A 17312-nucleotide genomic window follows, 5' to 3' on the forward strand; every position below is an offset into this window, starting at 1 on the left:
TCATGTCCAAGAAACCAGTTGGAGATGAGCTGAGCTTTGTGACATGGTGCTGGAAGCTCACTGCGGTAATAAAGGGATGGAAACGGTAGGCAAGAACACTCTGGTAGGTGGTAGTGTTTAAAGAGTGCGCTCAATTTGCACTAAGGGAAAGAGTGTGTCAAGAAAATATCCCCCCACCTGTGACCAACAACCACGCCACAATCTAATGCTCAGTGTGAACTTCAACAGGTCATCTTGACCATATCTGCATGCCTAAATGCATTGAATTGCTGCCATGTGATTGACTGATTAGATAATTGGGTTAACTAGCAGTTGAACAAGTGGAATACATGAATTGGATAGTGGGTGTTTATTAAGGGTTAAAATTGTATCATTTTTAATCTTTTTTTGTTTAGAACAAAGAATTATATGTTAATGGAAAATGCCTATGCCACATCCTTGCACTTTCTGTATTCAAAATATTCACTACACTTGAGTTCTGGGCTTTGAGGTATACTTTAGAGTAGTGTTTTGATGCAAAAGCATCACTTTTCATCCAAAATGTACTATCAAGTGGGATCAATTCTTCCGTATCTCTTCCGATGTTTCCTATGCCATTGACTCAGACTAAAACATGACATTTTCTCCACTGATGCAAAACAAGTTGGCAACATGTTTTTTTAATCAAATGCTGCTCCTGTCCTTTTTTCCCAGTATTACTCTGACTCAACCAGATGCTAATTTGCATACTTCAGATATAGACTTTTCTAAAAGGTTATACGTTTGTGGTCGTGGTTAACTAGTGGAAAAATACACTGCCACTTCTATGCCAGTTCATCCACTCTACAGGTCATATGGTGGTGCTTTGTCAGTTTCATTTAGCAGTTTTCTTTCATAATTTGCAAACTTTCATTTCTTAGTAGTTTCTTGGACTGACGTAATGGACCCAGGGGTCCTTTGACATGTTTCAAAATTATTTGACATTAAAATAATTTCCCCTAGGAATCAATAAAGTATTCTGATTCTGATTCTGATTTCCTATAGTCCTCACTTTATAGGCTGTTGTCATGTTTTGATCAGTCAGATGCTGTTGTTGTTACCACATAAGAATGAGGCTGAAATACTTGATGTCAGTTCTTGACCTTGCTCTAAAAGTCCTGTTGAGTTTTACAAGGTCTAATCAGTTCATTAAAGTCTGAGTCACTCTGCAGATTTCACAGTATTTTTAACCGTTACGTAAGATCGCAAAAGAAAAGAAAAGTGTACTCTAACAATTCAAGAAATTACATTTTAGCTCATTTGTATTTAGGGTGTATTTCTTTAAAAGATAAGCAAAGGTTATATTTTATCCAATTAGTTCCCAAATATTATTGGCTGACTTGTGAAGTGATGTGACTTTTGGTGTGACTGCTTTGTAACTTTCTCCTTTCCCCTGAACTTTAATTTGAAATGTGCCTTTTTATTGTGTCCTTTGTGTCGGCCCATGTACTTAATGGAACCTAATGGACAATTAAAATCACAGGGCAGATGTTTATCAAGTTTTTGCACAATAAATCCCAATCGCTGCAAAAAAAACAAAAAAGCAAAACAACAACAACAACCAGCTACTACTACCATTATTACTACTACTGGCTCTAACCGCACTGGAGACCTAAATGATTAACAAAGCATAATGAAGAAGATAAAAGGAGACACTGAACTCATTCACAGAATAATGAACACAAACACATCTGATGGAATGCTAGATAATTAAGCCCGGCCGGCTTTCATCACTGAAATAAAAAAATAAAGGAAAGAAGAAATAAACAAATACACGCAAATACCAGTGACACCAACGATTATTCTAGTATACAGTGGAAGACACAAGCGAGCTATATTACACAACCACGATAGCATACTTCTACATGTACAAGTTGAACATACATGCACATGGAGCACGGCATGTCCAATGTTTTTATTGCTTATTGGTAAATAGGATCACCCATTGTTACCCAGCATTAAAAACTCACTGTGTTCCCGGTGATGTTTTGAGAACAGTGTGGTTTTCTCAGGCCCTGGGGAGCTCCTGCATCTCTCCAGCCACACGGCCGTTAATGAGACATCCGCATGCACTGGACACACTTTACTCCTCCTAATAGGATGACATACATGGACGGCCACGCCTGCTACATCTTCCCATTTTCCTCCCGCCCCTTTAGCTTGTCTGTCTTTCTTCTTTAGGCTGTTGGTTTGGATCAAGTTATCCTATTTTATTTCTTCCCACCTGTCTGCACAGACTCAGCTGTCCCCCCTTTCCTTTCCTCACCTTGTATGTCTTGCTGAACAGTCATTGTTGCAGTCCACTGAATAAATGGGAAATAAATGTCAAAAATAAAGGCTTTTTTCTGGTAGAAGAGACCAACAGAATCATATTGCTAGGCTATTCTCACTCAAGACTCACTATTACACTTGACTGTAAAGACTGATCAGCAAGAGTATTGCCATAATTACTAGCTAATGCTTTCTATAAAAACGTATGCCCTTGCTCTTAATGCCTCCTAAATGAATAAGGTAAAATATACTGGGTCAGTTTAATTTTCTAGTGTCTACTGAAATGTGTTTTTTTAAGATGCAAGTGAAATGACCAGGCTGCAGCTCTCTCAACTTGCTCAAAAAAAGATTCAGATCTGTTGAACCCTCCTAGTTCTTGAAATAGACTCAGCCATTTAATTTGCAGCTATTCTCCTGAAAAATGAGTCACTGTAACTGTGCTTCTTTTAAAATTCTGCTGCATTGCCTGCCCGGGTAGTTTGACCTCTTATTTGTTTTTGGTTTTTTTTACAACTGCCATTTACAGATGTCCCGCAAACGCAACGCGTGCGCACACACCCACAGACATGAGAGATTATGCCTGTTCAAGATGTGCTTGTGCAGAACAGCTAGATTGTGTGTTGCAGCTTTATCAAGACGCATTCGTCCAAAAAACATGAGTAAGTGATTGAAGTCATTTATAACAGGAAACCAGATATATAAAAAAAGGCTCAATAAAAACATAAAGCAATATAGTGTGAGTTTTATCCAGTTATCTCTGAGAGCCTGTTTCAGCTCTAATAACATGACAGTGATACAAAATTAGGGATAAAACCTGATAAAAGCACTTACGTGGGTGTGTTTGCTGAAGTTTACTTTTGGAGGGTTTCTCTGTCCTCTTCTTCAGCAGCTCCTGTAAGTTCATTGCCTGTCAGTAGATTTTCGGTTGCTTCAGGCAAGACTTCACTTCATTTGTTACAAGTGTGGGATGAACAATGTCTTAAGTGACATGACACAAGGTATCATAATAAGCAGGTTTCATATGTTTTACTTACATTGCATATGATGCGTGTCTAAGAACCCTCAAGGTACTTTTGCAATTTAAGACGTTTCATAGCAGCAAAGATTTGGGATATTTTAATCAATCTCTGACATGAACTATGAAAGGCGAGTCTTTTAATAACTAGGCTTTTAAAGGATTTGATCTGAGATTTTCTCCTTTATTATTTTCACCTTAACTCTAAATAGAACCCCAAGCTCAAGTAATTGTTATTAGCAGCCTTGATTTGATGTCTGAGGAGCTGTAGCGGGACATAGGTCATATGGCCTAAGAACTGTCTGTTTAGTCCTGTGCCTGGTGGATATAAGGGGCCGATGAAGACACGTTTTGACAGATTTTCCTGCAGTTTTCAGTGGGCAAAGGGGCGTTCACCAAGTGTCAAACCAACTGCGTCAAGGTGGCACAGACAAACACGGGGATATGGGAACACACGACATCCTGCCTTACACTAAAAGCGAAAAGGTTTGATGTGGAATAAACCTTAATAGAATAGTATGAAAAGAACAAAAGCTGGTGCGTTTCAATCTGTAAAAAGCGGATATTTATGTTGATTATTAAATACCTCGGCACACATTTTCATTTAATGCTAGTAAAGACGATTGCAGCAGAGAAGGCTTTTATTTTTGAGAGCTAAAGGAAGTGCGGATCGCCTTCTGTTTTAGCTGTCACCATTTCACTAAACGATCGCCCTGCCCTGTGCCTGAGTTTGCAGTTGAGTGCGCTAGGGATCGCGGCTCTATTATATAACTTTAGAATACTGGCGCTTTTAATGGCGCATAAGCAGAACATTGTGCCATAGATATGTCGATTTCCTGCGGATTTATTCCGAGTTCTGTGAGCGATCGGTCACTTTTTTTCGCCCCCTCCTGCCGGTGGTGAGCATTAAAAAGTTATCGAGTGATCCGTGAAACGGCGCACACGGCGGATCTCGCCAGCTCGAGCTGGGTCAGCGTCGGGCTGTTGATTTTACAGTTAGATATATTGCGGAGAATGTATTCTTGCCATACGGGCACAGAGGCAGCAACAAATACAGCTGATACTTCACCACAAAACAAAACTGCAACGAAGGGGTTTTATTCAAGCGCTTCACCTTGTGGACGTTGCGGCATTTCTTACATTTTTTCCAAGTTGGACTACTAAAAGATGACCTAACCGGTGGAGTACAGGTCAGGTACTCATACTACAGGTATGAAATCTTTTCAAGTGGAAACACTTGTCTTCTCGTTTGGTCACTGCAGAAATGTTGGCAGGGGTGAAACTGGCTGTTCCGTGGAGTAGGCCGACGGTGAGGGTCGTGCGCGCTGACAGCTCTGTTTGACAGATCGCCACGAGCGCTCGAGGAAAGCGTCTCTTTTGGGTCGGAAGAATTTGTGTAAGAAATGGGAAAACGTTGCACAAACTTCAGCCTACCAGCTGCTTATCAGGCTTTGCGGCTAGCAAGCGTGTGATCTGTGCAGTTTCCCATATAACCAACAGGTTGCACTAATGGTGTTGTCATGCTTGGTGGGAGTACCATGTAGAAAGTCAGGAAATCCCAAAGTTCTTTTTAAAAAAAATATATATATAACTTTAGCATCCAACTGGTATTTATTGGTCAAAGTGAAGTTGGAAAGAAATGGTTGATCTCATTAGCTTCAGTTTTGAAGCTGTGCATGACAGCTGGCAATAATGCGTTGTGGGTGTGGAAAAGTTGTTGAACCTTACGGCCAAAACATAAATCGTTTTTTGCATTTTCTGTAAGATGCTCAATAAAACAAAGGAAAAAAATAATCATGTGTGCACGGTAATCCCGCGCAGCCACAAAAAACCCTTCATAAATCCTTGGACTTCAAGCACAATACTGCAGTGCTATAGCTATTTTAGACGCTTTAAAGTGTTTATGAATGTTATATAAAGTATTCCGGAGGAAGAATGTCACCGCTGCGCCTCAAGAACTGGAAAAGATGTAGCAGAAAAGACCCCGGCGACTTGCATTGATCAAAACATCACCGGAAATTATCCGGTCGTCACGCACGATTCGGCAGTGCGTTATTTTAAGGTTTTGACATTTACAGCGTATCAAATGGTCGACGAAGTTTGCGAGCTAATATGCTGGCCTATTTGTGTTCCCGCTTTATTTTTAATATATAGTTTATTCAGGGACACCGCTTCGAAACACTCCAGACCGATCCTCGTTTTAATCGGTTTAAAACTTCTAAATTGGACTTTGAATGTATTATTTACTCGCTCCTTCTTGCAAGTGGGCAGAGGCAGACGTTCACGCCAGATGCCTAACGTGGTTTAGTGTCTCACGAGTCCAACGGATGCATGTTGTTACAAACGCTCAATGGGGGGCTGACGGTGCGGATACCAGTAACGCAAGTTGTCCGGGCATGTCTTGAACTTCTTTTCCCTGTTCACGGAGGAAAAGACGCAGTTCCTAGAAATAGCACACATATTTTAGTCATTTATTTCACGCAAGCCTAATAGCTCTGGTCTGATTTTGCAAGTCGGTTTTAAGTGTTCTCCCATTTGTGTGTCTGCCACATTGTTGGAGTGTGGGTGTTGGGGGAGGGGGTCATTCAGCTGCTGTCATTTATATAAAGATGAAAAAATAAATAAGTAGAAGCAGAAGAGCGTAGGCAGAAGCACAGCAGCGGAACACTGCTTTTAAAGAGCGCCACTTTGTAATGCAGATGTTTTCAAACACCTGTCAACATCAGTGATTAGTATTTCAGTAAGATTTTCTGTTTGTTTCGCTTCTTCATTATCTACTGTATGGGTCATCTCATTCAAGGCAAATTTTGTCTCTTTAGTGTGCATGTGTGTCCTTGTGTGTGTGTGTGTTGTGTTTTTGATTCACCCTGGCTGTCCTCACTGTTACCCACAGGACAAAGAAATGGATCAGAGTGGACTGAAGCGCAATGGTAATCGAGACGACGGCCTGACATTTGCGGAGATAGGAGGTACTGGTGACACACCTGGTTCACTGTTCCAGACTGCAATGCATCTGCCTGGGTCTCTGCCCCCTGCCACAGTGGCCCCCAATAGACAGGGTGGAACCAATGGCCAGGGGAAGCTTGGAGGCTTGTTTGAGTCTCATCAGCACCATGTTCTGGGTGAGGGGACAGACATGAAGGAGGGTAAAATGATTCGAATGCAGAAACAACAACAACAGCAGCAACAGGATATTGGTATATTCGGCATGGGGGACAGCTTGCCATTGTTTAACCAGTGTATTTCCGATACACCCACATCTGTCATCAACACCTCAGACACTTCCGTCCTAGGCAACCTTCCTCTGCCTGACCTTTTTTCCCACCCCATAAAGACGGAAAGCATTCTTTCTCTGGACAAAGACTTGGGAACTTATAGTGGGCACACAGGCACTGGTCCATGCGATTTGGATGGCAACAGTGGCCGCCTGATTGAGGATACAGAGATTTGGCAAGATCTGGACCTTCCCAGCTCACTGCCAGAAATCAGTGCTTTTGAGTTGGATTCAGAAGTGGCACACTTGGATAACATTCTACAAGAGAGCACCGGTGGTGGCTGTCCTGTCAGTGGCTTGCCAAAGGAAATAAAGCCTCTCATGGGTAACGGAGAAAACTGTACCAGTGTTAATGGCACAGAGCAGCAACACCATGCCCTACACCCCCATCAACAACAACAGCAGCAGCACCACCAACTAATACATCACCAGCAACATCAGCCCCAGCATCACCAGCCTCAGGCCCTTCTCTCCACTGTCATCATCAAGGAAGAGAAGGATCCTGATGAGTCTTTCCTCCAAATCTGTACCCCTGGTGTGATAAAACAGGAGAAGCAGGATAATGGTTTCTGCCAGCCTCAGTGTCTCCAGAGCGGCATCAGCTCTCTCCATGGAGGAGGACCACGCCCCATGTCCTCACCTGTGAGTGTCGGCGCAGTGCCCGGCTACCACTACAGAGCCAACCCGAGCTCAACAATGGACATACAAGACCAGAAGCCTTTTGACATGTACTCAAACATGCCTCTGATGGGGGATGACTGGGCCCGGGGGAAAAGGTATGGAGAGACATCTGGGATTCAGAGCAGCGATGATGGGCTCACTCCTGTCGCGTCCTTGGCACCTTTTTCTGTTGGCTTCTCTGGGTAGGTTGAACTTTATCCCACTATGTTTGCTTTTGACTTCATTGCAACGTTTGTCGTTATTCTCAGTCATCATATGATTGGCTTTGTATTGACAAAGAAGAGTATGGCTGTGCTTTGAAAAAAGAAGTTTAATTGTAAGGAGAAGGGAAGCTGATAATGCGTTATTTGCTGCAGTCTTAGGTGTGAATACTCTAAATACAAACTGTGAAGACTAACTACTGCTTTTTAGTCCACTAGATGGTCAATTAACTTTAGTAGTATATAAGCACAATGATTGCAGCGCTTCCTTTTCCACTGCGCTACAAAGATTTTTGTGCTGCTCACTTAGCTCCTGAAATGCTAAGTTCAGTCTGGCAACTTGACATCTCAGTCAGTTTTTTCATAACATTTAACACAATGTCCTCTAGTGTGATGATTTTTTTTAACACAAAATCACTTGAATAAGTCAGAAAAGATGCTCAGGAGCTGTTGTATGCTTCCCTGTGACATTCTTAACAGAATTTGGATGCAGGGCGTCTGGTGCTCATCACATCTGCAGACACTGCAGAGCATACTCTTAATACATCCACTTTGCAGCACATTGTAAATCTGAATCGAGTTTAAATTAAGAGTAAACACTACGTATAATATGTATGCAAGAATAGGAGACTGATATAAGAGAAATATTTTGCTGTTTTTGACGAGGCGCAAGGTGACAGTAGGGAAAGTAAGCGGTCTAACTGAAGACTTGATATGAGAAGGTGTGTGAGAATAGCCATCCAGGTGAGATCTTATGTTTTCCAGTGTCACAGTATTGGGGATTCTGGATTCCAATGTCTGACTAAGCTATATTGCTTAAATGTTCTCATATAAGGTATCCAAGAACTATTCATTTGGTATTTTTCCTCTATTGTTTTGTTTTTGTTTTGCTTGTTAGAGAGCAAAACGTGTCATCCCACCACGATTTATTAGAAAACGTGTTATTTGCATCTCTAAAAATGCAGTGTGCTCCTGTTTAATTTGATGGAAATGAACGCTGTGAGAAAGTTGTGTACGTGCAGCTTGGTGAGCATGAAAAGTGTCTGGTCGACACGCCTCGCTTCAGCTTGGAAAGACTATCTGATAACTGAACCAACTAAGAGCGTGACATTGATAGAGGTTGAATTTTTAGTTTTATGAGTCTACATGGTTATATGTGAAAGTACAAAGATGGTGTTTGATTAATGTCTAGTAATAATGTGAGCCCGTACTGGCCTTCTCAAAGAGCTGTTAAGGGATTTAGCTCAGGTCAGCTGTAAACAAGTTGTATATGAACGAGTTTCAGCTATCGCTAGCTCTTTTCCGTCAGTCTGATTTTCTGTTGATCACATCTCTTTGTTCTGGTAAATAGTGCAAGTCTCAGTCTTCCCAAGCCACTGTCGTTCTCCTGTATAATAAACTGTAGTGAACTTTATTGCTAAACACGGACACGGGACTTTTGTAACCGACTTCCTGCTGTGTTGATCCCTGTTGCACCAGCATGAAGTGTGATAACGTACTGTGATGCTCTTCGGGACCTGAACACTGCAATGAAAAATCTCTTACAGTACAAACAGCTTAATGCAAAAACAAACTCACCTAACAGTCCACTGACCAAGCAAGTATAACTGGACTATACGATTTATATATCCTCATTTAGCAGTTAAGCTGTTCCCATGATGTATAAATTATTTAAATCAACACTTTAGATTTACCAATGAACAGTAGTGACACTTTAATTGACACTAAGCTGATTATTTCAAATGCGATTTCACATAGATGGATGATTATTTTAAAATAAAACTTTTAAATCATACACAGCTAATAATAATTCAGTATATGAAATCATTAAATATTTAAAAATGTTTCATTTTGTGTTAAATTGATTTTAGTTTTTTTTTTTTTTTTTAGTATGAGCAACAACCCGGAAACAAAATGAATCAGCTTTTACATGAAATAAAGTAAAGCATTAGATTTTCACAGTCAGAAGTTAAAATACTGAATTTTGAGAAATTGTTAATGATTTTTTTTAGCTATATTATACATATTTCTTTTTAGGGTCTCTGTTTTAGCTACAGACTTTCTTTAAGGAATTATACACTGTGAATTATAAAAGTGGCAGGGATCAACTATAAAAAAAATTGAACAGTTATGCAACATAACAAAGAACAGCATAAGAAAAAAGAAACTGGTCATTCTGACTGAGTCGTTTAATACTTTAGAATTGAATAAAGATGCACTGGATAAGATAATCAAGCAAAAATGAACTTTTAGACAGTGCTGAATTTTATTTTAATAATAAATTACTAAACTTTACAAACTGCACCAAACTGCAGCAAGTCGCAGGACGATCTCTCACTTAAACAACTGGAAAGAAAGTGCTCTGCCACTGGAAGGAGGTACAGCTAATTCACCAAAATATTTTATATATTTAACCTTATTAAACAAAACCGAGTGCAGAAGATTTACACTACAAAATTTTCAGGTACTTCATTTTCCAGTAAGCTTAGCTCTAGTCTCTGGCTAGCCTTAGCCACTTTTCCTTTGTTAGCTTCTTCAAATTGGGCATGTTTAGCTGGGTCTAGGTCATATAAGAGTCTCATAGGTTTGTTGTTACGAATGTTTTCATGGTGGTTCCCCTGTGGTTTACTTTGTCTTCCTCACTTACAGTTAAGATCTCGGCTCAGTCTGTGAGACTGTGAGTGTGAGAACAACTATTTGCCTGTGTTGCTGTGCATGTGCTGTGCATGCATGAAACACACTGGCTGGTAATCAGACATATGCGTGATTAACAGGGTGAAAGTGCTGAAATTTGTCCGTTTCGGGTCCCTGGAGAGTCGATTGATGCGTCTCTAAAGCAGAACTGTATGTATAGAAATGTATAGTGTTGCTGTACGTTACGGTGCTTTTGCATTAGATCACATTATACTGTATTATTTCACAGCTATGTGTGTGATACATGCCATATCTTAACGGAGGGATGAAAACGGTGACTGGTGGCTATATTATATATCATATATCATATCATATCAACTACACCCTTCATATCATTTAGGCCACAGGTGTCGAACTCCAGGCCTCGAGGGCCGGTGTCCTGCAGGTTTTAGATGTGTCCTTGATCCAACACAGTTTATTTAAATGGCTAAATGTACCTCCTCAACATGTCTTGAAGTTCTCCAGATTCCTGGTAATGAACTAATCATTTGATTCAAGTGTGTTGACCCAGGGTGAGATGCTAAAACCTGCAGGACAGCGGCCCTCGAGGCTTGGAGTTCGACACCCCTGATTTAGGCCATCTAGCTGTTCTATGAGAATTTTCGACACAGTTTGAATGCAATTTGGCCCAACCACATTTCTTGGCACAGGATTTGTGTTACATAACTGATAATCAAATAGACAAATGTTTGTTGCTGCATGCCCAGGGTAAAAGGAGGCACTTACAAGATGCATATCAATTCTAGAAATAGCATGACACACCCTCTTATTAGGAGACATTTGTTTTTACTTGTTTTAACCTGTTATACCTCCCAGTCTTCTTATTTGTGTGATGCTAAGTTCAAAATGTTGTGAGTCATGCAAAGTAAAAAAGGGTTAAAAAGCTGATGTCAACTCTTCTCTGTTGCTCCGTTGCCTGCATCCGTGTGTGTAAGAGCACAGCTGAGGATAGCAAGCTGTGTGTGTGTTTGTGTATTTGTGTGAATGTGTGAATGTGTGTAGTGTACACAGCGAAGCTGGGAGGCCACGTGTACATATCTGCTATGGTGTGCTGCTGTCTCGCTCTCCTTACGCTGTCACTCAGTCACTTTTTTTCTCTTCACCTACTTACCCTCGCTGGCCCCCTCAAAGCTCTTTATTTAACAGAGGCATGCAAATGCTGTACACACACAGTTGTCACGTAAACACAGACACACACACACACAACCACATTCATGTTAGAAGTACAGATTGTGGTAAAGCTGAGACATTTTTTTTCTTTTTTTTTGTTCTTTTTGCATGTTTTTTGCTCTTTTTTTTAACAGGAAAATTATGCTTTTGTTTGACAGTTGGGTGTGTTGCGATTTGCATCATAAAGTAGTTGTTACTGTTACTGAGGACTGCAGATGCTTTGTGTTATTGTTAAGTGGTTTTCACACTCTGTTTTAAAAAAAAAAAGTCAGCATATGTCATAGACTGTTATTTACATTTTTTTAGAAAATATATTCTGGAATCATTGCAGCACATTATATAATATAAACTTTAAGACAAGAGATTAGAGAGACCACATGTTTGACAGCATGTTTTGCAGCCATGCCCTGCACACACAGTTCTGGAGCATGCATGTTAGATTTCTCATAAACTGTCAAAACCACTGTTGCTAATGCAAAACATATGTGTTACAGGGTCCAAAATAAGTGATATCTGCTATAAAGGTTGTTAGGCACAGCAATATACTGTATAGTATATAATATACCGTGCTGTGCAAAAGTCTTTAACCATTCCTTATTTATTTATATTGTGCAAGGACAGTGGGAAACATACATGGAAATACAGAGTGTTATGCCAAAGCGTTCTCAGCCAATATGACTCCATACTGCTTCAATAATACTGAGGTCCACCTTTTGGGAAACTCAGTTCACAACTGATAGTGATCCACTGTGGGTTTTTGTTGGGGTTTTTCAGTATCATGCTGAGAAAAAGAGCTTTTAGAGTCAGATGGTATTGCATGGTGTATCAAAATCTGATGTTATTTTCTGCATTCATAGTTTCATCAATTTTGCATTGCAACACCCCTGGCTGAAATGCAACCCCAATCACGACAGAGCCTCCACCGTGCTTTACAGATGGCTGTAGACACTCACTGTTGTAGCTCGCTCCTGACCTTCTCTGTAGATATTCACGATTTGAACCAAAACATTCGCATTTTGATTAATTACTCCGTAAGATCTGTTGCCACTGAATTTGAATCCAGTTCCTGTGTAATTTGGCATAGCTTAGCCTTTTCTCCAAGTTTCCTTTCCTTAAAAAATGGCTTCTTAACACCTTCCTTTGAGACTATTTCTGATGAGGCTTCAGTGAACACTAGTTAACTGAAGGGCCAACTGCATCACTGTGGTCCTGTGTCAGGCCTTTGTTGGATACTTTTCCAACTTTCAGATGCTGTTTATATGCTGTACATGGTTTTTACAGGCCTGCCACTTCTTCTTTTCTCTTCCACTTGACCGTTAGGTTTAAGGGTTCACTGCACGCCATGTCAAGTTTTTGGCTAATAGTCCTTTGAAAATAACATTGTTGGTGCAAAAATTCTATTTTATGTCTGCCAAACTGTGTTATCGTTGGCATTTTTTTATGGTTTCAGCTGAAGAAATGTGACCAAATGAAGTGTTTTTGCAACAAGTGGCTTCAAACAAGGTGCCTAAAGATAAAAATAAACCAAAATAAATTGGTTCTGTGCTAAGTTGCCTTGAGTTAGATGCATTTTCTATGATTCATAGGTCAGTGTTAATGACCTTCAGCATGAAGAGTATTGTAGGCTATAGCAGCAGGGGAAAACACTAAATTATACTTAACCGTGTTCAAATACAGTTATTACTGATTGTTTTTTAAAACCATAATTAGTGAACTTAAATACACAGATGTCACCCGAACACCTGAAAGAAAAAAATCTTTTAAATCATACTATTAGTCTGATATTTTTTTTAACTACTTTATATTTCTGTAAATTCTTCCATGCATTGTGTTTATATATGTAACAAGGAGAATAATAAGATGTATTAGCTCAGTTATCTGTAGTGGCTTGTGTCTAAAAATAATAATAATTATCATCATCATTACTGTAATTATCAGACTTAGGCCCCGAAGAGGGATAACTTGAAATTGAATGACATTGATCACTTATTTATTAGCATTTGTAAACACAAGGAACTGTATGCCAAGATTCACCATTGCTGATTTACATAATAACAGTAATTGTGCTGAGCGTGATCAGTTTCTCGTACAGTATATTATCTTAAATAGAAGTATACATTGCAAAATAACAGGATTGCTTTGTATTGCCTTGCTTAGCACTATTTACCTCACTGCCTGAAGGTTCATCTGAGGTTTTTCTGTGTTGAGGTTGCCTGTTTTCCCTGTGTGTGTTTGGGATTCCTCCCACAGACCAAAGACATTCTTGTTATATAAACGGCAGGCTGGGAAACTCGAGTCAAACCGACAGCCGCTATAATTTTTAAAACGGGAACTACCAACAAAAGGTCGCTAAACTACGGCAAAAACTAGGTCAGCTTCACATCTGTTGTGTCAGTTTCCTGTATTTCTAATCTCCGAGATAATCCCACCCTCAGTCAGCTTTGTTTGTTTGAGTTCAGGTTACTTAATATCTGTACAAATAGCTATTTGCTGTTTGATTAGCTGTATAAAACATTGCATTTCTCTTTACTGGCTGATTGATTTTAGGTACTTAGTATTAGCCAGACAGTTCATGTGGGATCCAGATATCCAGGCTGAGTAATGTGAAGTGTGTTGAAATGTTCTGTGATACGTTATATTAATTCACGTTAATGTTGTACAATTCTCCTCTTTCTGTTTGTCTTGCTATCTGGCACTTTCTTTGGTTTTGTTTTTTTCTAGTTCCTATTGTGAGTCTTTGAAGCACAGGGTCAGAGTGGTGCAAAGAGCTAAACTGAGGTGTAGTCCTGTTCCAGCCAAGCTGTTTCCTTTTTGAAGACTATTTTGGTGGCTGCCAGCTTGCTGCTGTTGTCATCTGTAAATGTCTACATAGATTTTAACATGTATTAATCACTGTGTATGGGAACTCTCATACAATGTCAAAGTTTTGTTTCACTTTCTCTCTCTCTGAAATGACTAGTCTGTGCTGGGAAATTCAGATTTTTCATTTGAGCATTACTTCCTTCTCTTCCTGTATTTTTACATTTTCTTTTTCACAAGAACCGTTGTTGAAAAGCCAGATTTATTTGGAAAATGTTTGTGGGCTTTCCAATTTATAATAGAATTTTTGGATGATTGGACACTCACTGACTTCTTAGATTTACTTTAAATCTGAGAAGCTTTGTATGCACAACACCCACCAACATACTTAATTGATCAGACAAAGACTCAGAAATGCGTCATTACTCATTGTGAGATGATTGTGCATTGTGAACAAAGCTAGCTGGGCAGGGGAACATTTCTTGGTATAGAATACCTGTACTCCGAAAAGATTCTTGTCGTATTCTCAAGAACCTATTCTTAATAATGTAATGACTATCAGCACTACGATTCAAAATTCCTGAGTGCATAGCTGTCTCTGTCACATGTCTAACCTCTCACTTCTTTTGATGACTAACCTACCAATGCAAACTAGCTGAACCTGGAAAAACTGGAGGGAGACGGTAATGGGGCTTGTTTGTGACACTTTTATGTCCTTCTTGGCGATGCTTTCGCGAACGTTTTAATATCGTAATACGTGCGAAAGCACCAGGTTCTGGTAACCGTATGAGACAGACCAAATGGCAAAAGCTATAGGCACTGGAAATGTCTACATGCTGCAAATAGAATCACAAGGTTTTCCACAGGAAATTGGTTAGTGGAGGTGGTGAGCGAAGTCCCACCACTTCATTCAGCACCCCTGTCACCCGCACACTAAAAACATCCCCTAGCATGCAAAGTATACATTTGGGTGACAGGTTAGAGAAAGAAGCCAACAGTCTTAATAATAATGACAGTGGGAGTGCTGGGTGGTGGCTGTCTGATATAATGCTGAATCTTTCAGGGTGATTTGAAATGCCGCATTAAATCGTTTTATATAAATTTTTGTGCTCCTTACGCATATCCTAACTTCTCAGCTGTCAATTGACTTTAACAAACTTTGTACTGCAACATAGGATTTAACCTGTTGTTCAGAGCCTGAATCACAGAAATCCTGATGCATTTCCTCATCCATTTCTCAAAATCAGATTAGTAACACATTAACTGCACACTTTCCTCAGTTGCGTTATGCTAGTTATGTTTCCCGTTAAAGGGGAGTTCACTTTGTTTTGCATTCCTAAAAAATCTCAGCATTTGATAATGGTTTGCCAACACAAATGTCACAGACAAGTTGTATTTTTGACTGAAGCTGAACGTTGACAAACCGACAAGTATTAAACATTATGACATCATCCCTATCTACTGCATCTGTTACCTCTCTCTACAGTCTTTCTGCATTTCTCTCTTTACATAACTCTGTCGCCTTTGGGATTTTTGGAGACCAGTAGAAAGTTCAGCATAAAAATTATAATTGGACTTTGTAGGCATTGTAAATAGTAAATGACGTGTCATAACTTATTTTCTTATTGAGTCGAGTTGGAGGAATTTCCTGCTCGTCGCCAAATATAAAAAAAAAAATCCTCAGAGCAGTGTGGGCACTGTGCCATGGTGCGCTCTTTCAGTTCTGAGAGTGAGAGTTATTAGATTTGTTTGTTTGTGAGATATTTTTGTAGCTGTGTTGCTTTCGTGCTGCCTGTCTGCCTAAATGTGGGTCATCTAGTCTGTGATAACCTTTAATCCAGTCTTCCTGACTCAACGAGAGGCGGTTAAACTCTAGAGGGAATACAAATGTCTCCTGTGTTGACACAGTTGTTTTTTCAGTGTTACTGCTCAGATTAAAACTCGCTTAGGTGCAGCACGGTTCGACCGCCAAATTTCTGTTAATTTTTTACAGCAGAAGCAAAAGGTGGAGCACTCTTGAAGTTTGGGTTCAGCTTGGTCAGCGTTTTTCTGTCTAGACAAGATTCATAATTCCTGTTAATGTAACTGACTTATGCTTTATTGATCCTTCTTATCTTGCATCGTAAAAATTTAAGGGTAATTTAAAATCTGTATTTCAGCACATTTATATTTCACTAGGAATAGGCTTCAATTTTGATAAGATTTAAACTGAATTATAAGTCGTTCAACAGGGTTGAACTGGATCTCTTGCTCCTTCTTTTGTATCTCTTTGAGGATCACTTTTCGAGAATGCTGTATAAATAAATTAAGACTCCTTTGTTTGTAACTGTGTACACTATTTAGATATGAGAAACTAGATTACAGCAGGGCTGCTGTTCTTTTATTCCAAGGTGGGAAAAAACTTTGAACACCATTTTAACTTTGGGATTTTTATATTTACCTACATTCAGTTTTTAACATCTCAAATATATTTAATTCTATTTATTTATATAATAATTAGCAGCATAGAAACATTGATTTATGAGTTGAGCTGAAAAAAAAAAACCTTAAGAGTTAAGTGTTTGGTTTTTTTTTTTTTTTAATTTACTTTTTTTTCCGTACAATAAAATATTGTAGTACGGTATTTGTCATAAGTTCAACTAAATTTTAACTGATGTAAGTTTATCAAATGTTATCTTATCAAATCTTATCTACTTATGCAAAAACTGCTAAAACAAATTCCCCCAAACTTAAGGGAAAGGGCAAAGGAAAATCCTAATAACCCTCAAGCTGATTGAGCTTATCATGCTCATGCCGTTTCGTTTATCTATGCCAGATATTCTAAAAGATTCTAACATAGTTTAATCATGATTTCTATGCAAAATGAATTTTCAGCATCACAGTTCTTCCATATTTTTATGCCATACTCGGGTGGTTTAGACTGAAAACAATTTGCACCTGCCTCTGGAAACTGCCAGCTGTTTATCTGCCAATTTGATATCTAAATTTGAATTTAAGTCTGTTAGCCGTGGTTCACAGCAAAGCATTATAATCTTCTGATCAGAAGTATGCAATTACAATAAAATTAAAGCCTGTGATGTTGAACATATATTTGACCCCACTCGTTTTTTTATTGTCGTTGCTGAACCAGTTGTTTTAGTAGAGCATATATCGTAAATGACCCATTAGGTCACTCAAAAGCGAAGTTTGG

At 39.3% G+C, this 17312-nt stretch overlaps 1 protein-coding gene across 4 annotated transcripts in view; it reads left to right on the plus strand.

Annotated features, from left to right (window-relative positions):
- Positions 1-4022: 4022 nt before the first annotated feature.
- LOC102777429 (glucocorticoid receptor-like) overlaps positions 4023-17312 on the plus strand; it is a 62390-nt gene continuing 49100 nt past the window's right edge. For 3 of the 4 annotated variants that reach the window (XM_006784962.3, XM_006784963.3, XM_006784964.3), the window contains exons 1-2: positions 4023-4514; positions 6198-7441. In XM_006784962.3, coding sequence (XP_006785025.2) covers positions 6207-7441 — 1235 coding nt within the window. In that variant the 5' untranslated portion in view covers positions 4023-4514; positions 6198-6206. Of the gene's footprint in view, positions 4515-6197; positions 7442-17312 lie in introns of those variants that run through there. The other variant, XM_087847413.1, reaches the window with a different exon arrangement.

The sequence above is a fragment of the Neolamprologus brichardi genome, chromosome 10 (genome assembly GCF_056152115.1).
Source record: "Neolamprologus brichardi isolate AB-2024 chromosome 10, ASM5615211v1, whole genome shotgun sequence".
NCBI lineage: Eukaryota > Metazoa > Chordata > Actinopteri > Cichliformes > Cichlidae > Neolamprologus > Neolamprologus brichardi.